This window comes from Stegostoma tigrinum, chromosome 4 (genome assembly GCF_030684315.1).
Source record: "Stegostoma tigrinum isolate sSteTig4 chromosome 4, sSteTig4.hap1, whole genome shotgun sequence".
Taxonomy (NCBI): Eukaryota; Metazoa; Chordata; class Chondrichthyes; order Orectolobiformes; family Stegostomatidae; genus Stegostoma; species Stegostoma tigrinum.
The window spans coordinates 75,912,667-75,935,635 of NC_081357.1; the positions used below are offsets into that span (position 1 = coordinate 75,912,667).

General features: G+C 37.7%; 1 protein-coding gene across 19 annotated transcripts in view; it reads left to right on the forward strand.

The window, feature by feature from the left end:
- The window catches only part of supt3h (SPT3 homolog, SAGA and STAGA complex component), a 637,811-nt gene that overhangs the window by 562,611 nt on the left and 52,231 nt on the right, over positions 1–22,969 (forward strand). For all 19 annotated transcript variants that reach the window (XM_059645430.1, XM_059645434.1, XM_048530947.2 and 16 more), the window contains one exon: positions 10,188–10,298. In XM_059645430.1, the coding sequence (XP_059501413.1) occupies positions 10,188–10,298 (111 nt within the window). The remainder of the gene's footprint in view (positions 1–10,187; positions 10,299–22,969) is intronic.

Sequence of the window (22,969 nt, forward strand, 5' to 3'; positions counted from 1 at the left end):
AGATAACAGCTAAGCATGGTCTTTATCATCCAATCTCTTCCAAATAAGGAAGTGGTTAAAAAAACTTCTCTGTTTATAATTGTTTGCATTATTAACTGTACAGCTGTATTTTGTATACATATGTTAAGTTCTTTGTCCCTTAAACTCACTCCTTGTATCAGATGTTTTAATATTTATGATGCGCTCTCACCAGTTTTTGAAACTTGGCTTGTTTTAAAAAGAGAGATGTTTGGATTGTGGGTTAGTACTGTGAAAGATTAGTTGTGTACAATATAATGGTCAAAAATTCTTTCTGGCTTGTCTCTGCACTACTTTTTTAAAGCTCCCTGATGTCTTCATTACTAGGATTCATACTTTGTGTTCTGCTGATTTTCTTCCTCTTCCTCTTCCTCTTCCTCCTCTTAAACAAGCGTAGGTTCTTCCTGTCCTTGCCTTGAGCCCACATCCTTCTCTCATTTTGCTTCCATCTTTCCTTATGCCCTCTCAAACCCATCTTTCCTCGAACTTTGTTCCTTTGACATCAGTTATATTAAAACATACCTTTTTGCTCTTTAAGCTAATTGACATTGTGATGGTTATTACTTCTCAGGAGTTATTGCCATCAATTTCATCTGCGCCTCACCTAAAAAAAGCCACCTTCTTAAATTTTCTGATCTTGCAAGTTATAGCCTATATCATGTTTTCCACTCAAATTCATGAACATGATGTTACCTCTCACATCCAAGACAATGTTTCCAATAACTTCTGATTTGAATCTTACCAATCAGTTTATACGCTAGCAGCAACACTAAAACCAACTCCTTTGGCTTATCTCTTCTCATCCTCTTTGACCTCTTTGTGGCCTTTGATGTGATCACCAATATAATCTTCTTCCAACTTCCATTCATTGTCAGTTCAGTAGACTGCTCCCACCTGGTTGCAGTCTTATTTATCCACTTCTCCAACCTTGATCCCACATTATGTCAGATCCGCGTCTGAAATAACTGACTTTTTTAAAATCCTGCATTATTTCCATCATACTGTTGCCTCCTTCCACTTGTGTTGTGTCGTCTGCTTCCATCCATCTGCCTTTGAAAGCTTCATTCATCTCTCTGTCACCTTACAACGTAACTATTCCAGTTCTTTCATACCAAATTTAAAAAACTCACTCTCTAATGAATTTTGGCTTATCTATTGTTCTTATTCTACTCTGTCACAAATTCTGTTCATGTCACTTCTGGTCTTGCTGACCAACATTGAATCCTATTCCCAAATGCCTCTGATTTAAAATCACATTCATATTGCTAAATAAGCACCGCGACTTAATATCACTCTTTTTTGGTAGTCTTACAAATTTGAATTCTCTGTTCTTGTTGTGGCTCCCACCTCCCATTGTCCAATGATAATCAACTGTTTGGAACCCATGCTCTGAAATTTTCTTTCTTAACATTTCTGTCTCTCCCTCTACTTTAAGACCTCCTTAAATCCCACCTTTTCACAAATCTTATTGTCACTGCTTCTAATATTGCTTCGTTTGGCTGAATATCCATTCAATTTTTTCCATCTCCTGCCTGTGTGAAGCAGCTTAGAAAAATTTCACCAAGTTGGAGATGCTGTATGAGTACAAGATAATGTTGGTCAGTGAATAAATGTCCTTGTACCATTACAAAATGTTGCGACTAAAGTCATTTTGAGTTCCTTTTTCTCAGCATGGCAATATTCTGTTCTGTTTTGAAACCTTTCATGATCATTGTCTTCATTGCACTTATCTGTGTTTATCAAAATTGTGATAATGTTTAAGGTTACTGAAGTTTATTGAACATCTGTTACACACTAGGAGGTACTCATTTTAATTAAATAATTTTATTTAAATTATAATGTACACTTGCAAGGAACCATGTGAAATGTTTTAAGTCTTGTTTTAGAAATTTTATTATAAATTATAGCAAGCATTCCGCATAACCCCTTTTGTCTTGATAATACAATGTTGCTAATCATACTTTGCAAGAGTATTTTTAAACATTCTCTGAAAAGGGCAGGTAATTTTGTCTGTTGATGTATTTATTTTGTTTACTTGCTCTGTCATTATTTGCTGCCTTGAATGGACCAAATGTCAAGCAGTTACTTTAACAATAGTTAGCATCTAATTAGTCATCAAATATTTACAAAATAGACAGAGTCCATTGTTAGATGGATGATTCAGCACAAAGTTTAAAGTTTTCTTTTACTGTAATAGCTTGGAAGTCTTTAATTGCTTCAAAAGCTGCAAAGCTGATAGAAAGGTAACAAAATCCTTCAAGACTATTTAGAAACCAATTGTCATATAATGATAAAACAAGAAGTACGGAATAGTTGATTTAAGGACTGCTTTGAAAGTAAGTTGGACAGATTGTGCTTTTAATCAGAAACTTTCAGAGGTGGCTACTAGGATGTACTGTTCTTAGTTGTGAATTGTATGCAATTCATCAGATATTTCAGGTAGTCCTAAAAGGTCTATAACTAAAAGTATTTTCTTAAGACAGATGGCGTTAAAATCTGTGGAATGGATGTACTTTTGAGTCAATTCAAGGAAAGCATTATAGGCTAATAGTTACAGAAGTTGTGCGAAAGGATAACTAGTCAAAGAAGTTTTAAATAGATTGTGTTTAAGGAGGAATGATGATCACTGCTTCATATAGGTGGGAGACATGCTTTAACAATTTAAAAAAAACTTTGTTTCCTCTTCCTGTGGAGCTAGCCCCAAAGGCCAGCCTCAGTTAAATGGGTTCTGCAGCTGTGGAATTCATCCGCCACAAAAAAAACTCCCAGGCCAGTTATACAGCAAGGTTCAAAGTGGCATCAATGACATAGGACAGATAATGCTCCATCAAAAATGGCCTGCCATGCCACCTCACCCAACAAAGCGGCAGGATAAATAAATAAGGACAGGTAAATGTCGTTGCGAGCAGCTGAAAGTTTAAAATGAATGCCTGTGGTTGTCTTTTCTTTGCTGTAACTGCATGTTTCTGTCTTCTTTATTGTGGATTGCTTGGTGTTTGCGAATTTGTTGTTGTTGTTCAATGGTTATTTTAGCATTCCCTTTGCCAGGCTATAAATACAGTCAAACTAAAGTACATCTGGCTCTTTGTAAAGATTAACTTTTGAGGCAGGAACATGTTGTAACTTCAAATAATGTGCAACTGAATGTTTCACTTAAGTGGAGTATAAGTATTTTGTCCATTACCAGTCACGCAGTAAAATGTAACTTATGAATGCTTAACAACTTTCTATAAAGTTTTTTGTCTATGTTTGATGAAGACTTTAACCAGTTTATTCAGGCTGTCATCAAAACATTTGGCACATAATTTGCAAGATAGTAGAAATAAAGTTGTCAAAACAAGATTACAAAATGTTTGATTAAGCAAAACACTCAGCTCTACTTTTGTTATCTTGCCGTGAGTATGGTACCTGATGAAAATGTCAAATCTCAATCTCTCCAAACAACTTAGCAATTTTAGCTGAGCCATTTGTCAAGTGGACTTTATTGAGTTGATTCATGTATTATTTTATATCAGCATTTTCTGCAACCCATCAAGAAATATACAGCCTTGCTTGTTGTGAGACATAACGCTGACTCAGATGTACCATAGATTGACTGCTTAGACTGAGAGTTTCAATTCAGGCTTAAATTCCAGGAAACAAGATAAGCTTTATGTGGGCCAAAAATGCAGAGGCTAATTTGCTTACTGTCTATGTTTCTCGGTATTTGTCCTTTTGATTTATTGGTTAGTTGGCTTTATGTTCATTCACTCACGCAATGAACCTACTTGTACATGTATATTAACCTCTACAGTTATTTTGTTCAATTAGGCAGTGTGTTCATTTAGTTTGGCACCTAGGCTATTGTACGTTTATTTAAACTTCACGGTGTTTTAGAAGTTACTAGACTGCATCAAACCAGCCCAACTAACTGAACTAAGTGAAAAATGCAATCTTCTACATGGTTCAGTGCATTCAGTAACAAGAATTTGTTCCCTAGTTGAATCATGTTCAGGGAAAATTCATGTTACTTACTGCAATGGATTTGAAAATTCATTGTAACATGTTCAGAATTCTGGAAATACTCAATGTATTTCAAAAGAGAGATTGCTCATTCGGTGGCACGGCTAATCCAAATATATATTGATGCCTGATTTCTAAAAGACTGCATTTATGTAATAAGGCTCTAATGGCAGAAATATGAACATAAGTCTACAATCATATCAACCATTATGTAATTGAATAGCAGAACAGGTTTGAGGGGCAAAATGGCCTGTACCTGCTCTTACTTGTTTATGATCTTATAATATGTTTTCCCCATACAATATAAATTATTATAATCGCAACCTATTTATATTGAAAGTAGCATTATCTTTGTAGAAAAGGTGGAGGAAGGTAAAGAATTGAGTCATTTCAAAATGACATTATGCCTTTTAAATGTTGTAATTGTATCAGCCTCCACCACTTCCACACACCGCGCTCTGTGTGGAAAAAATTGTCCCCTAGGTCCCTTTTAAATCTAACCCATCTCATCTTAAACCTATGCCCTCTAGTTTTAGACTCCCCTACCCTGGGAAAAAGACCTCGACTATTTACTCTATCTGTGTCTCTCCCGATTTTATAAACAACCATAAGATCACCCCTCAGCCTTCAGTGCTCCAGGGAAAATAGCCCCAACCTATTCAGCCTCTCCCTATTGCTCAAACCCTCCAACCCTGGCAATGTTGTTGTAAACCTTTTTTGAACTCATGGAAGTTTCACAACATCCTTCGTAAAACAGGGAGACCAGAATTGAGTGCAATATTCCAAAAGTGGCCGCACCAATGTCCTGTACAGCCTAAACATGACCTCCCAACTCCTATACTCAATGCACTGCCCAATAAATGCAAGCATACCAAACACCACCTTTGTTACCTCGTCTATCTGCGACAGCACTTTCAAGGAACCATGAACCTGAACTCCAAGGTCTCTGTTCGGCAATACTCCCCCATAACCTTCCCATTAAGTGTATAAGATAATAAAATGTGAGGCTGGATGAACACAGCAGGCCGAGCAGCATCTCAGGAGCACAAAAATGACGTTTCGGGCCTAGACCCTTCATCAGAGAGGGGGATGGGGAGAGGGAACTGGAATAAATAGGGAGAGAGGGGGAGGTGGACCGAAGATGGAGAGTAAAGAAGATAGGTGGAGAGAGTATAGGTGGGGAGGTAGGGAGGGGATAGGTCAGTCCATGGAAGGCGGACAGGTCAAGGAGGTGGGATGAGGTTAGTAGGTAGATGGGGGTGCGGCTTGGGGTGGGAGGAAGGGTTGGGTGAGAGGAAGAACTGGTTAGGGAGGCAGAGACAGGTTGGACTGGTTTTGGGATGCAGTGGGTGGGGGGGGGGGGAGAGCTGGGCTGGTTGTGTGGATCCCCTAAACCAGCCCAGTTCGTCCCCTCCCCCCACTGCAAACGGACCAACCATTAAGTGTATAAGTCCTGTCCTGATTTGCCATATCAAAATGTAGCATCTCACATTTACCTAGATTAAACTCCATCTGCAGCTCCTTAGCCCATCAGATCAAGGTCCCATTGTACTCTGAGGTAATCTTCTTCATTGTCCCCTACACCACCAGTTTTGGTGTCATCTGCAGACTTACTAACGATGTTGTCAATGTTCACATTCAAATCATTTATATAAATGACAAAAAGCAGTGGACCCACCTCTGATCCTTGCCGCAAAATGCTGATCACAGGCTCCCAGTCCAAAAAGCAAACCTCCACCACCGTTCTCTGTCTTCTACCTTCGAACCAATTTTGATGAACTTAAAATTTTGGATTCAATGTTTTCCATTCTATTCATAAGAAAAGCCTACAGGGCAATTGTGCAGTAATTTCTTTGGATGGAAATGACCGGAGATTACACCTACATTTTTTCGCTCAAAATGAAATCTTTTCCTAGGTTGTGTATTTTCACTAAGGATGTCCAGTATTTTGTTTATTACCTTGATTCCCAAAGCTGAAATAGTCTGTAAATATATCCATAGATGGAGTTTGATCTGAAGTGTTTGCGCATTCCCTGCTTCTTGCCTTGGCTCATCATATTATCTTTGCCAGACCCCCTCAGAAGTCAACACTTTGTATTGTCCAGTCTTCACAATTCTAGTCACTGTCACTAAAGATGAAAGTTTGAAGACCATTTAAGAGCATTTCCCTCATGTCTTTTGGACGTTGCCTCTGTTTAAATGTTTGATATCCTAATATAAAATATAAAGTTTACGGTATTTACCTGAAAAGTTAAGAAATTTGGATTATTTGGTCCAGAATAATGTTGTCCCTCTGAAGTAAAAGCAATATATCCCGCTACACTCAAATTCAGGTGACGGTTGAAATCTGCAAAACTGGCAAACAGCACAGTCAGGCATCAAGAGAGTTCATCTGATGTCTTACTGCACTATGCTTTTTTAAAAAAAAATTTCACTGATTTGTCTAATCAACTTGTTCAGAGACATTACTGTATATATCTGGAACAGGTGGGATTTGAACCTGGGCCCTTGGCCCAGGGGTAGAGACACTGCCACTGTACCACAAGAGACTAGTGGCAGAAAACGTGACAGATATCCCACCCAATCAAGCCACTTAAGTAATCAATTTAGGGGCTTTATTCATCACACAGACAGTTTGCCATAATCTGATGCTGGCACAGGAGACTAACTGGTGAAATCTGACATTTCCAGTGGACTGCAGAAGAAGTTGTTACTTGTTGGCCGAGTGGAGGAGCCTCACCTGGCAAGGCACCACCTGTGCTCCGCACCCTCGTTCTCTTTACCCCCAATCCATCCTGAAGGGCTGTATCTGCCTGCCTGGCGCTAACATCCCCAGATCCCAATAAGCTATCTTCAGGTACACCCAACCCATTCATCATTGACCTCTCATCTGGCAGATGCAACCCCAGAAATGACACTATTAGCAGGGTCATTGTCAAGCTGCAGACCTTCTGAACAATCAGCTTTTGAAAACAGGCTGTCATTCTTATGACGGAAGTCAGCCCCATTAGCAGTTACATAATTGGCCACCACAGGGACTGCCTTCCACTCCCCCCTCCCCCCCCCTTCACCCCACGTTCCATTGCCAGTTGAAGTTGGTATACCTTTGGCTTTTAGCCCAACTGACAATGCTTTGGCCTCTGTTATAAATATCAACCCATAGGCTCTCAAGAGCCTCCTTTTGCGATTGATCAGTAGTATAGAAAACAAGTCTTTATGTAATCGCTTTCACAATCTCAGATCATCCTCAATCCCTTTACACTTCCAAAGTGCTTCATTTGTTGTAGATCCTGTTGTAATATAAGAAGCATGGAAGGCAATCACGCATAGCAATGCCCATCAATAAAAATTTGTTTTCGAAAAAGACCGGAAGTCAGTGCAGCATCTTTTTCTCTGGAAGGTTTTGCCTCATTATTTGTAACATAAGAATCGGCCAACATTGTTTGGTGCGACATAATTTATTATTTTGAATTAATTTTAGCCATCGTACTTTCCTTGAAGAGTTAGGTTTAAGGTACTTATCTTCCATTTTTAAATATAATGTGTGCTTTCACATGATCTGTGAGATCTCACAGAGCCATTTTAGAAATCACAGAGATCTTTGGGAGCTGTAGTGTGACCACAATATTCTTGGCTTGGAGAAAGTTTATTGGAAAGAACCAAGCGCACATTCCCTGCTTCTGCAAGCTTTAAATCTCATTTAGCCAACATAATTTGAGCAGTCATGGTGCTGTAATTACATGTGCCTTTCTGGCCCCAAGCTAGTTGGAGAAGCATCTGTGTGACTTCTTGGATGTCTCAAGTGACACCAGAATCCAACAGTGAAAATAACAAAGAACTGCACAAGAAAACAATATGGAAATAGCGATCGACTAACGCATTATTCCAAACCTTTGTGGGTCAGACCTAGTATTATCTGTTAGAGTAGAGTCATTTTGTTACATCTACAGAATAAAAAAAAGAATAAACATGTACCATTTGTGATTCTTATAAAAAGCATCATAAATAGTGGTTTGAGGAAAGATTTGGATTGTTGTTATTTAAAGGTAGGTTTTCTACATTTCCTCATCAGTTTACAATCTATTAAAAGTTTGAGATGAGCGAAAAAAGCAGTGCTAAATTATAGTTACATATTTCTGTAATTAAATAAGAAAAAACAAATTTCTATGCTTTATAATAATCTGCATAACCCAGATATTTCTTCCTCACGAGTACAATAGCAAAATTCCAACTAAAGAGATACGAATTTTCTGAATTGTACACATTGTGACATCCAGAATGTAGGCAGGAAGGTCCCCTCTGATTTAAACATTATTTATCAACTTGGGAGAAAAATTAAGAAAATCTTCATGATTGTTTCTATATTGTTGTACTACAAAGCAAGAAGAGAAATTCTTGTCTTAATCAGCATACTCAAGCATCACATTATACTCAAATGTAGCCTATTTTTGTACGTTAAACAGTAGTTGTTGAATGAAAATGTGAATTCAGCAAACAATTACATTTTTAAAAATCTCATGTGTTTTTAATTTAAAAAAAATTAATTTTAGCAGGAAATTGTATGGAGTAATTATGACTACAGCAAAAATGTCTTAAAGGGTTAGACTGTCTTCTGTCTAAAATCTTAATTTGTATTATCAACATTAATTAGTATACACACTGCCTCTCAAGATGTTGACTCATTTTAGGGCGTGGTACCAGAGGTTACCCAATACCTTTATACAAGTAGCAACAGTGAATATAGATTAACTACTCTACATTTGACTCATCATAGCCAAGTTAAATTAATTCTCTCAATGGCTAGTTAAGTGCACTTCCAATAACTAAATCACTGATCAATATCAATGTCAGGTTATTGATCTGGAATAATCAACAGGATTTTCACCCCAGTATGGAGTCAAGAACAGACAAGGAGAGTATGTAATTTTATGCCACTGGACTGCTTACAATCTGGGCGAAATAAAAATGTCCTGAAAAAAGTGGGATTCTATAATCATTCGCTTTGAAGATGTTTAAATCGGCGGGTTTGATAAGATTGATTGATTAACCACGGTTACACGGCCAGTTGATCAGTTTGCCTGGGCTGTATTAAACCCCGTGCTTTGCTCCTGCCTGTTACAGACAGATCAGGCAATGATCCCGTGTCCTGGTTTGTTTGTATCATCCTCCCTGAGAAATGTTGGTGAACACCATACCAGAGGATTGAATGGCTACCTACCTAAAATGACACAGCTTATTAAAGATGCCTTAGAGGCCTAACTGCCAGTTTTTATTTTCAAATTTGATGGTGTTGCTGAGAGGACACCTCTCTGCTTACCTCCAATGGCAGGCTGTAACCCTTTTCGTACTAAAAAGAAAGCTTAGCCTTTGCCCTTTATTGGAAGATCAGCGTACTTTCCAGATCCTAATTGAACACATCAGCCAAAATTGCTGTTGCATAACTACTCCTGATAAAGTCTTGACCTAAAGTGCAAATTCCTGCTTCTTGATCTCTCCACACGTGCTGCCTCCTGAGTATTTCCAGCACTATTTTTTTTTGTCAGCACTAGGAATCCTGGCTGCATTCTCTTCTGTCCACAGACATGGTCCAGTCCGGTGGCACAGAGACCAATTGCAGCATGCCTATAAGTGATCTGGCAAATATCTGCATAAACTGATGGTCCATCCTGTGCTTAATCAGTATACTTAAGTGTGTCTTCATGAATTGACGGTCACTAATGATGCTGAAGGTATATTTACTGTGTACATACAAATGACTGTTCATGTATACAGTCAATCTTCTGACCAGTAAAATTATCATTTGCCTCTGCAAAATATTTCATAATACCCAGGAAGCTAGATATTAGTTTTACTGCAATTTTTGTTTTGAAGTGTAATTAAAGTTTTATTAATAAGTTTAAATAATTTATAACTTGCATAACTTATATTGTTATTAATTATGATTGCACAATTATATTAGAATATTGTTACATCCAGCAATAACTGAATTAATTTTTCATTTTTCTCTGAGCCACTGTCATGCTGAGTCTGAGCATAAATTTATTCAATGTGAATATGTTTAGTTTAAAATGCCAATCTGGTTGAAACTACTACACTGTAGGTCTTTTATCTGGAGTTGTCTTAAAGTGTTTTTGATTTAGTTAAGAATTTATGATTTTACGTTACAGAGCGCTGCAGCTTGTGGTCTAGAGACTCACAATGATGCCATACAGCCCAGCCACATCAGAGAGGTGATCCGACGGTACAGCCACAAAATTGGCCCTCTTTCCCCATTCACAGTACGTAATAACAGAGCTATAAAAAATTATATTTATATGTAAACACGTTTTTAGTTTCAAGTGGTCAAAGTTTGAAGTATTGAAATTGTTGTGAGCAATTTGTGGCAGCAGTAATTTTCTTGAGAAAAGTTTATGATATTCTCTAAGGAGAATAAATACTTTTTTTTGGCAGTTAAAGTATTACTCAATACTCTTTTCCATTATAGTTCACTTATTTTATGTTACTTCAGCACCTTATGGTTGACATATCTTGTTAATAGAATTGCTTAATCATTTATAGCTAATTAGCTGAATGGTAGACTAACAATATGGAGCAAGTATATCACACACTGCTATTACTGGAAACTATGCTTTAAATACTTTTGGTTAAAACATTGAACTTAGTTATGATTTTGTCCCAGAATGGAAGACGTTTAAGAGAAGGATTAAACTATCAACTCCAAGCAACTAAATTCTTAACTTTCTGAATTTTCTGTTGCTTTTTGACTTTTGGTTATAGAGTTATAGGCAGTACGTAGTTTGCCAAACTACAACCAGCTGGCTAGGTCATAAAAGTTGGAATGTTTGCTTACTTTTGTTATCACACTTAATAAAGTTCAAATTAACCATATAGGAAGATAAGTGGATGAGATCTGTTAAGAACTGCAGTAAATATGATTTCTTCCTTTAAAATTCTGAAGTTATTTTAATGTAAAGTAACTTCTCTTTCCTAAGCAATGGCATTTTAAAAAGCATTCATGAATATCTTCTGCCTGCTCCTTTTAAGTTAGCATTACAACAAATAATTATTTACTGCAGCTTCCTCACAAATGTCATATAATATGGAAATTTTTTCAAAAATAAATTAAACTGCCACATTTCTTGTAAATAAGTACTTTTTTCTTGATCCACATAGGTCAGTATAAATCAAAACAGCTATGAAAAAAAAATTATAACTTGTGACATTACATCAGTTACAGTTTACTTTAAAACTGCAAGGTTTGATATTATTTCCTGATTGTTCCGTTTAATTAAATAACAGTAATAAAATTAGCCTTGAATTTACTGGCACAGCTGGAAGATTTTAATAAAAAAGGCAGGATTTCTGTTTGGTGCAAATTCTAGTTAATTTGATTTTAATGAGGTGCTCGTTATTCCAGCAGGGGGTTAACTTTGCCCTGGTGTCATAGCCATGCTGGACAAAATGAGAAGATGGGCTGATAGCCCAGAATTTAATACACCCCTTTCTCAGGGCCACCAATTTCTTTGTGATTCATTGCCTCTGGGAAATTAACATCTGAATACTTGCTGGATTCCCTCTCTGCCAGGAATTACTCCTGTCGCAGACTACACTGCTGCATTGTCAGGCATACAATGCACCAGGGCTGATTTAGGAATGCTCATGTCATTCTGTGAATTTAATCTCTTCTATTGGCATCACCACAAATAAGGTCAACGTAAACAGCACCACCAGACTTCTTTTTGGAACTCCCATACCTGTAATCCTTCATTGACAATGATGTGTTCTGCGGTTATCAATCTGCTTGAGTACTCTGCTGTATCTACCTTTTGATTCCCTGGTAACAAAATCATTGATCGTCCAGGTGGATAAGAATAATGGGGGAGATGCCCAGTGCAGGTCCCTTTAGCTATCCATCAACAGATCTAGCTGCACCAGATCAAACACTGTCAGGGAACAATTGTAAATCCAATGCATTCTAACTGGTTTCTTCACCTCATGAGATATCTGTCTTGCTTTCAAAACTATTGCCATTAAACAGTTATTCTTGGGCTCCCCATCGTTTTTGGCAGAAAATGTATATATATATATATCCTATATGCGCAGTATACATGCTGCGGAGAGAAACTGAAAAGTCTGGATGAACAGATCGACCTTAGGGAAAAGATATGTAACCCTTTGACGATATTAAGTCAAATAGATAAAACAATGAAGGAGACAGCAATAATTTGGCTGTTATAAATCAGTGCAAGCACACTAAGCTAAAAGGCTAATAATAAATTTATCAAAACATTGGTTCAAGTACCATTAGTGTACTAGGTTTGGCAAAAGCACTTGATCGAGAAGTTATAGGGAGCAAACATTACAGATTCAATAAGACAATCCTCAGAATGTGAACCATATTGAGAAAAGCCATTAGAAGCTAATGCAAAGCGCACTGTAGCTCAGTCCCTAAGAGAAAAATTGAGATTTTTGTAAACTGACTAACCTGTTCTTCCTCTCACCTATCCCCTCTTCCCACCTCAAGCCGCACCTCCATTTCCTACTTCCTAAACTCATGCCACCCCCTTGACCTGTCTGTCCTCCCCGGACTGATCTATCCCCACCTCCCCACCCCACCCCCACCTCCCCACCCCCACCACCTCCCCCCTCCTCCCCACCACACCCCCTCCCCACCACCCCCCCTTCCCACCACACCACACCCCCCCACCCCCCCATCCCCCCATCCCCCACCACCCCCCCATACCCCACCCCCCCCACTACCCCCCCACCACCCCCCCACCAGGAACTTGCAAAGGAAAAAATATAAATTTCAACTGCATGTGTGATGGAATTCAATTTCAATAAATAAAAGCTTATTTTTGACATTTTAGGAATAAGACAAACAAATAAGTGCAAACAAAGTAGATTTGTTTTTGCATTTAATTGTTGCCAATGGTATCAGTAAGTGATGGTTAAGCTTATGAGGAATATTTACCCACTTTTAGCCTTGAAGTATAACGTTTAATCAGCAACTTCTCATACACATGAGATAAATAAGCAAGACAGATTTTAAGAGTACAAATCTTGTGGTTATTCATTTGATAATGTTGGCTAGAATGCTGATGCAGAAGTAACGAGTCATTTGTATGTAAAGGAAGCAATATCAGTATTTTCAGGACAACTGTTACTCATCATCCAAATTACAATCAGTTGTATATTTATTGTGTATTTATCTATGCTGACGCAATTCAAGTACCTGCCAGAAACATGTCTCTCATCAGTCAAAATCAAAGTAATATTAATCGCAACCATGGCGTGGAGAGCATGTCAGCCACGGCTTTGGTACTGGTGATTCCATTATGATAGATGGAAGCTGGCATCGGCAGGGGCTGAAGTGGTGTTGAAGGGCTGATAGAAGGAATAACTGAAATGGAAGAGAATAGTATAATATTGTTTCTCAAAAATGTTAGGTAACCTAAAACAAAAGCAGAATTGTATCTTTTGAAATGGTACCAAAATGTCAGAATAAAATCAAATTTATGTGCCTTGTTGTAAAAGCTCTTTGACCTGGCTGTATAACTTGTGTTGTGTAAATCATAAGCATGATTTGGGGGTAGTATCTAAGAATGGTAAGGGTGAATGCTTAGACTGCCAATTTCCATGTTGAATATTTTACATTGTTTTTGGTTTATATAACACAGGCATTAAGACTGACTTTACTGATTACTGATTGGAATTTTACCTTTTTTTCCCCTTTGAAATATCCACCTGTCTCTCATTTCATTTCCAATTTTGCTTGAGGTTTGTTAACGAACACACTTCTGTCTCTATAAAATCTGTCCCCGTTTTTTTGTGGAGTCCAAGATTGAATATTTACAATCCTTTCATTTCTGCTCTAGCACTGAAATGATCCTAATCAAAGTCACAAATTACACCCTATATGACGCTGCCAGCAATACTTTATCTTTTTCTGTCCTTGTTGTCCAATCTGCAGCCTTTCATATGTCAAAGTTTCCACCCATTCCAAAGCTAATAAAGCTTCCATGAGTTTTAGTGCATTAAAATGAATGCATTAGCCCAACTGGTATCTAGTTATAGTGAGTAAAATAATTTGACCATTTGGTTCAAATGTTGCGGTAATAACTAAAGAAAAACTGCCAGCATTCTCTGCCATTACACTGCTAACTGTATCAAAACCTTCTGGAGTCCGGATGCAGATAGTTCAAGTCAGAAGTTGCTGTTAGTGATTCTGTGCTACCATGTCATTAAAGGCCTAACAGATTGTAATTAATTAGAAACTCTCATTCATCCATTTAAAATTACTTTAAAATCTATTGAAAGAGTACCACACCTTTTTAAATGAGGTGAAACTGTGACTTTAAAGCATACCAAATTAATGATCATTGAACAAGCTGTCTAGCCCCTTATAACAAATATATATTTGTGAAATGGTGTTTTTTCCTGCTATGATAATTCCACAATTTAAAAATGTTTCTTTTGAGATTTCATTAATGGCATTTCAGCTTCTATCTTAATTCCATGTACATATCTCAATCTCCATTTAACCATCTGTAAAATGATATGGACACCTGAAGGATAATCATTACTTTTAATTTGTTGATTTGCTGTCTGTAAAAGTTCTTCAATGTGGTATTACTTACGCTGGATACCTGGAGATCCCTTAATTTGACATTAATTTGGAGTCGAAAAGTACATCTCACATTGATCACTAGATCTTTGTGGACATCTTTCTTTGTGTTTGGCAGGTAACACCAACAAGGACATGGGAGCCGAATAGCTCCATCACTTAATTGCCTTTGATCATAAAATCAAAACCAGTATTTGTTAAATGACTTCATAGAATCTACTAGGTTTGAAGAAGAGAAGTTGAGATATACCTTCAACATTTGACTGTGACAAAGGAACCTTGAATTTGTAAGTCTTCTCTGTAAATACAAGTAAACAATCATATATGCAACTCAGGAATAAAAATAATTCCATCTGAATTAAATGCAACAGCTTCATGCTCTAGATTCATAGAATGATAACAAAACAGCAGGAGCCATTTAGCCCCGTGTCCCTGTTTCTCAATAAAAAGCAGTTCAGTCAGTGCTACTACCACATTCTTTGCCTGTAGCCATGATTTGTTTACAGTTGCTTCTCCAGTTCACTTCTTAAAACATTTAATTGTTTCTGCTTCCATCACTTTTGGGCGGTACATTTCAAATCCCAACCAGCTACTGCATCAAAATGATTTTTCCTTATTTTGCTAATTTTGTTTTGGCAGTTATCTCAGATCTACATCCTTGGAGTCTCAACCTTTCTGCCACTCACAACAATTTTTCTCTACTTCGTTAGTGTGCACATTTCAGAATTTTGAACACCTCTATCAAATGCCCTCTCAAGGTTTTCAAAGGAGAATGACTCCAGGTTCTTCAGTCTATCACATAACTGAACTGTAACTTCCCTGGAACTATTCTCATAATTCCTTCTGAATGGCCTCTAATGCCCTCATTTCCTTCCTACCTTTTGTAGTGTTTAGCAGATTCTGCTGTCCAAATAAATGTATTTAAAACACATTACTGTCATTTACAACCTCTGTTAGCTCATCCAAAAACTGAACCAAGCTACCTAAATACAATTTGTCCTTACATTTATGCTTATGTTCCCAAATTTAACACTTACTTGAATAAGTGCTTATTTTTTTCATTCGTCATCTCTAAAGTCTTCCTCACCACTATAGTTAAACTGATTGGCCCGTGGTTACTGAATTTACCCTTAGATCCTTTTCTGAACATTGCTGTAGGCATCTATGTCACATCACCTTCATCTGAGGATAATTGGGAGATTAGACTGAATTGATACCGGAATCTCTGCAATTTCTTCCCTTCTGTTCTTCTTATCCTTTGTATCTTGTCTTTCCCTAGTGATCCATCAATTTTAAGTGCAGATGGGCTATAATGCCGAAGTTTTGAAGCTATCCAATACCTCAATTATCTATTGTTTTCACTAAGATTTGATCAGCATCTTTTTCTTTGGTGAGGACAGATGCAAATTATTCATTTAGTGTATCAGCTACTCTCTCTCTCTCTCTCTTTCTCTCCCTCACGCTCTCTCTCGCTCCCTAACACGCGCTCTCTCTTGCTCTCTCTCTTGCTCTCTCTCACGCTCTCTCACTCCCTCTCGCTCGCTCTCTCTCCCCCTCCCCCACCCCTCTCTCTCTCTTCCCCTCCCCCTCTCCTTCTCTCTCTCTCTCCCCCTCTCTCCCCCTCTCTCATGTTTAAATCCTCTTTTTAATCCCTGACAGGCCTCAGCCTTCCTTACTATTTCTATACTTGTGCAAGACTTCTACATTTTAGTCTTTGTTAGCTGCCAGTCTCTTCCCATACACTCTCTCTTTGCCTGTTTCCTTCTTAGTACCCCATGAATGTCTTAGTTTGGTTCTCACTCGTATTATTAATCTTACATTTTTGATGTGCCACCATTTGCTTCTTCATTTTAGTTGGCTTTTCTCAACACAGGCATATGTTCGGGCTTGATTAATTTTGTATAGAAACAAAGTGGGCCAGTTCCTCTAAATGAAGTGTTTTTGAATCCCAGATAAAAATGCCAAAATTATGGTGCAGACATGTTATTGAATTCTTGTACATGGATGGATAAATTGTGCTATGAAAATTCTTTTTATTTCATTTTAAGTTCTCTAACAGCACAAGTTTTTATTTTGAAAAATGTTTATCAAAAATAGGATATTTTGTTTGCCACTGAGTTACTGGGCATAAAAAGATAACAAAACCAAATGAAAATCAATTGTCATTCTTATCTATAGAATATGAAGACTTAGGTGTAAATTGTGCCCAAGTTACCAGGAAAGAAAATTATCAAAACGTATGTTCTGTTTATAGTTGCCACATATACTAATCATCTGTTATTTGAATTCAATAATTTCTCCACAAAAATCAATAAATGCCTTTCCACTGAACAATGCTAATTTGAGTCAAATATTGCTAGATATAAAGCTGTCAAAGACCAAGCGCTTGTGCTCCTGAGATGCTGCTAGCTTTTGTGCTCCTGAGATGCTGCTTGGCCTGCTGTGTTCATCCAGCCTCACATTTTATTATCTTGGAATTCTCCAGCATCTGCAGTTCCCATTATCTCAAAGACCAAGCAGAGTTTAAGTGGGGGAGAAAACTGCCAACGTAAGCCCAATAGCAAAAAAACTGAATTACAATAATATTTTGAATGCAGAATCAGTGGAACTATCCTAAATGATTTTATAAATGCTTTCAGCCTGCAGCTTGACTTCTTGCTTGTATGGTGCGATAAATGGTCTCTAACATAATTGAGACACAAGTTAACTAATTCACGACATAATTGAAGCTTTTAACAAAGTTGCTGTTTCTATACATAAAATCATGCAGCAATGCCTCCAACTCAGGCTGTCCCATTTCTGAGGTCTATTGCTTGATTTGTGTTAAATTCCTAAAGTGAACATTGTCTATCCCTCTCCTAATTTGAAGGCTCAATTAGATACTTTGCCACAACTCCCAGGAGTGATTTCTGACTAGGACAGGATTCAAATAAATCTTGTTCCAAATGTCTGTTGTGGACTGTAACCTCCAGATTGCATCCTAAAGTAGCCATTTTTGCTAAATAAAGTGAGAATTATGAAGAGGAGACTCGGTTATTCTGACCATATTTAAATACGGAGCTCTGAGGATATTTTGATTATCAGAATGCAGCAATGTTATAGAAAAAAAAGCTATTTTCTCGTTTGAGATTAGATTTAGAAAGAAATTCCTCAGAATAATTGCTGCCATAATTCGAAATTCCTAAATTGTAATAGAAAAGTTGACCTTCACCTGTCCACTGAATGTTAATGCCTCATGGGTTCTTCGTAGCCAATATAAGCATTAAAAACCAACAGGTTTTTTTTGGAATTGATTGTATTGTTACATGCATTGAATGTTTTTGTTTCCTTTGTAGTATTTTTGAGTTAAACTTTTGTTACAGGCTAATTAATCTATGATCAATAGTAAAATCCCATCTCTTTCCCCCAGCTCAAAATTAGATCATTCTTAGTTGGGGTCCGAAGTGTGGTTTTAGTAGTAAGGAAATTATCTAGAGTATCTTTTAAAAATCCATGAAAGTGATTTCAATAAAAATGCTCTATCTTTCGGATTCAGACAAGGTTAAATTGTTCAAACTTTACATTTAAAGTTAATGAAATCAGTTAACTCCTTGATGAGATAACACAGCAGGCAAGGTAGCATCAGAGGAGCAGGAAAGCTGATGTTTTGGGTCGGGACCCTTCTTCAGACTCTTCAGTTCTTCAGACTTCTGACTCCTTGATGAGTTGATTTTCTTCTGTTTATTTTTATTGCACTTTAATCCGTAGATGATCACTAAAACCTCAATGCTTTCTGTGAATCTGTTTTAACTGTTTAACATTACAGTTCTTACATGGTAACAGATCTACATGATTTTTGTCATGTCAGATATTACAGAAGTGCAGCAAGCAGCACGGATAGACCACTGTATATTGCCTAATAGGCCACAGTCTGTTAAGCAAAGACAGACTATTTAAACTGAGTGGAATTGGACTGGCATCTTTCTCCCTTTCCATGAGAACATGTGCAGTTTTGCCAGTGACAGTGGAGGAAGATCAAATGCTTTCTAGGTCAAAATTACAGTACAGTAGTGCAGTATCCTGGCAATATCCCTCTATGGTGTGTTTTTCGCCACACAGCTATTGTATGGTTTGGTAAGTCAAATGATGATGTCAAAGCTAATGGCATACTGTTCAATTAGCAAGATTGTGCTCCAACACCAAAATGTGTAATGTCCCAGTTCACTTGTAAATGTTTATAGAAAACTTCAGCCTGCCTGCCGAAAGTTTAGATTGACAATCAGTGTCAGGCCAACTGAAGTTATTGACCAGAACAGAGAGCCCCTTGTAAAGACCAAAACTTTTTACTTTTCTGTATTTTTCATTCTGGACAAATTGGAATAGGCCTATTGAATCCAGAGAATACAGCGAGGTGTTGGTCTTGGAATTTCTCTAGGACTCTTATGTGTTGCTGATGCACAGTCCAGTTCTTGCTACAGTACAGGGAGTGTGGTGACAGTAGCTGATCTGTACACGAGAACCTTTGTTGGCATGCGGCGGTCTTTGTCGAACACACCTTGCAGAAGAAGAGTAATCTGGTGCAGAGTGCAATAGAGACCAGTGTAGCTGCACAATGCATTGTGTTACACCATTTTCCCAACTTCGGTGCTTTTGTAAAACACAACTCTGTCAAAACTACCCATTTCAGACTCCCAAGTTCTTTGGACTGAGGATGGACAGCACTGAGGGTCATATGAAATACAAACAGTCATTTTTGTTTTTGGGAAAAGGCAGTCCAACAGATGAGATAGTTATCGAACATAGAACATTAACGGGTTAAAAACAGTAGCAATAAGTAGTCACACTGAAACTTATTCCTGAATATTGGCAATTTCATTTTGTATCTTTATTATGAATCCTTGAGTAAAGATTTTTGGGGTGAATCAGTAGGACATCAGGGAAAATACAGTTTTTCTAAGATCCCAGCTTTTGCATCAGTGTTCATTTTGGGTAAAGTGATGTTAGTACAGATATTGTATTGTAAAATTCCATGCAAAGGTAGATAGCTAATGTTGTGTCGGAGCTGGATGAAAAAGAATAAATGAATTCCTGGAGCAAAGAAGTTTGAAAAATTAGATTATGGAAAATGTTCATCTGGTCCTGGAAAATGCCGCCTTTGTTCACCTTACTTTGTAATTCCCCAAAACAGGAGAATTCTGTAAATCAGGATTTGAGTTGATTTGTTGACATGCATTATTCGGTCTTGCATAGTTTCTAGTTACCAAATGTAAACAATGCCAGCAATGTCTTTTTTGTGGTTATTGGTCTTTACAGATGCTACTTGACCTCCAAAGTGTTCTGATTGTATTTACTTTTTTTGTGAGGCAGAAATGATTCTGCATCTACTTGGAATGTTTCAATTGAGCCACCCTCAAAATTGGCAGAATTTGATGTATAAATTATTGAATGTGCTGGACCTTCTGGAATCTATAGCTCTTTGTGAGCTATTAAATTATTCCCCAGAGGCTTGTAAATGTTTCTGTATCAAATATATATGCAATTCCTCTTTGAAAGTTGCGATTGAAACTGTTCTCACTGCTCGTCCAGGCATTTCTGACTATCCGGAACTCCCAGTATAAGAATACTTGCCCCTCATCTGGCTGAGCTTCTTCTGTTAATTTTCTTGGTTTCTGACCTTCATGTCAGTGCAAAGAACTCCTCTTTCTTTACTGAAACAAAAATGTCCAATGTTTTGAACATATCAATAAAATCTCTTAACTTTCTCTGCTTTAAAGAGAGAAACCCAAACTGCTGTAGATTTTCGAGATAACCGAAGTCCCTCATCCCTGATATAATCCAAGTAAATCACCTCTGCTGTCTATACAAGAGCTAATCCTAACTGGCACCAAGTGCTTTTCACCTTTCATCATGTGTTCACAGTTCATGACTCAACACCAAAATAAATCCCAGCAAAGAAGGACTGTAGGAAGGGGTAAGCCAACCATGGTTAACCAAGGAAGTGAAGGATGGTATCAGATTGAAAGAAAAAACAGACAATGTGGCAAAGATTAGTGGTAAACCAGAGGATTGGGAAAGTTTTAAAAGCCAACAAAACATGATGAAAAATAATAAAAAGGGAGAAAACTAAAAAAAAACAAAATTTGACAGTAAATGAGCAATTAAATAAAAACAGACAACACAATGGTCTTTAAATATATAATAAGAGAATGAAAGGCAAAAGTTAGTAAAGGCCTCTTAGGGAGTGAACCTGGGGAATTAATAATGGGGAACGAGAAAATGACCGAGAAATTGAATAATTACTTTGCATCAAACCTCGCAGTAGACAGCACTAATAGCATTCCAAAAATACTAAACGATCAAGGCGTGAATGATGAAGAGGAAATAAGTACAATAACTACCATTAGAGAGAAAGTACTAGGGAAACTAATGTGGGTGAAGCTCAATAAGTCTCTTGGACCTGAGAGGATGCATTTTAGAATATTAAAGGAAGTAGCTTCAGAGATGGTGAATGCAGTAGTAGCAATCTTCCAAGAATTTTTAGATTTTGGGAAATCCCAGAGAATTGGATAACTACCAGTGTACTGCCCAATTCAAGAAGGGAAGGAGACAAAAAACAGGTGATGTAACATCTGTCGTCGGAGAAATAGTAGAATCCATTATAAAAGATGTTATAGCAGAGCATTTGGAAGCACACTGTGTACAGTTCTGGCCACTACCAGAAGGATGTGGATGCTTTGGAGAGAGTTCAGAAAAGGTTTACCAGGATGTTGCCAGGTATGGGGGCATTTAGGTATGAAGGAAGGTTGGTTAGATTGTGTTTGTTTTCACTGGAATGCACGAGGTTGGGGGGTAACTTGATAGAAGTTTATAAATTGTGAATGACGTGGATAGATTGGAAATTATGAGCCTTTTCCTCTGGGTGGAGGGATCAGTTACTAGGGGTTACAGGTTCAAGGTGCAAGGAGAGAAGTTTAAAAGAGATGTGTGAGGCATGTTTTTCACACAAAGGGTGATGAGTGACTGGAATGTGTTGCTAGAGGTGGTGGTGGAAGCAGACACAATAGCAGCATTCAAGAAACACCTGGACATGAATACTAAGGGAATAGAGTGATACAGATCCTGTAAGTGAAGACAGTTTTAGTATGGAAAGGAAACATGTATTGGTGCAGATTTTGAGGGCCAAAGGGTCTGTTCCTGTGCTGTATTGTTCTTTGTTCTATTACATAATATAATCAAACAGAAATAACATGGCTTCATAAAAGGATGAATTCATAAAAGCAGGAAAATTAAGGATCATCAGTTCAACTATAATCTCCTTAATTGGAGAAACAGACTCAATGAGCCAAATGCCCTACTTCTGCCCGACTTCGTGGGTTTCCTCCCATAAGATTGGGTGGATAGGTCATGTTAAATTGCCCATAGTATCCAGAGATGTGCTGTCTGGTTGGAGCAGTAATGAGAAATGCAAGGTTACCGGGATAGGTTGGGGAGTGGGTCTGGGTGGGTTGCTCTGTGGAGGGTTGGTATGTTCTTGATGGGCCAAATCGCCTGCTTCCTCACTGTAGGGATTCTATGACTCCAATTTAAGCAATGCCTCAATTTGAAAATACTCATGCTTCAAACTTTTCTATGCTTGTACTTCCCCATGTTTCTGTAACCTTAACCAACCCTAGATTCTCGGAAATGGAGACAGCCATCTAATTTTGGCTTCTTGCACATCTTTGGCTTTAATTTCTCCAACATTGATAAGCTTGACTTAAACTGCTGAGGCCTTAATCTCTGCAGTTCCGTGCAAAAACCTCACCATCTATTGTCATTTAAGGCACTTCTTAAATACTGCCTCTTTTTAAATAAGCTTTTTAATCATCTGCCTTAATATTTCGTCATGTGAGTCTTGGTCAGAGTACATTCTCTCGTGCTTTTGCGATGTACATTGGAATGTTTTATAATATTGATGAATCTGTTTAAATACATGTTGTCCAGAGTTGACTCAGTACTCCAACTCACAGCTAACTAGTAATATAAAGATCTCGCACAAATTCCTTACTTTCTCCCCCGTGTAACTAATTCTCTGAGCTGCAGAATTACAGTACCTAAAGTTGGTCTAGACCTGCTTACTTCACTGCGGTTCTCCTGGACTTTTTAAACTATCTCCTAATGTGGCAACATAGCTGGGAGAAAAAGAAATGAGAAGTGCCAGTTCTATATAAAGATGTGATAATCGGGAGGAGTCTCACTGTAATTTCTAGTACACTTAAGATTTCTTCCCACATCTGATGTCCACAAGTAAAGTTTGAGAATCACCCGTAAGTTTTGATAATCACCCATTTTCTAATTGAGAGC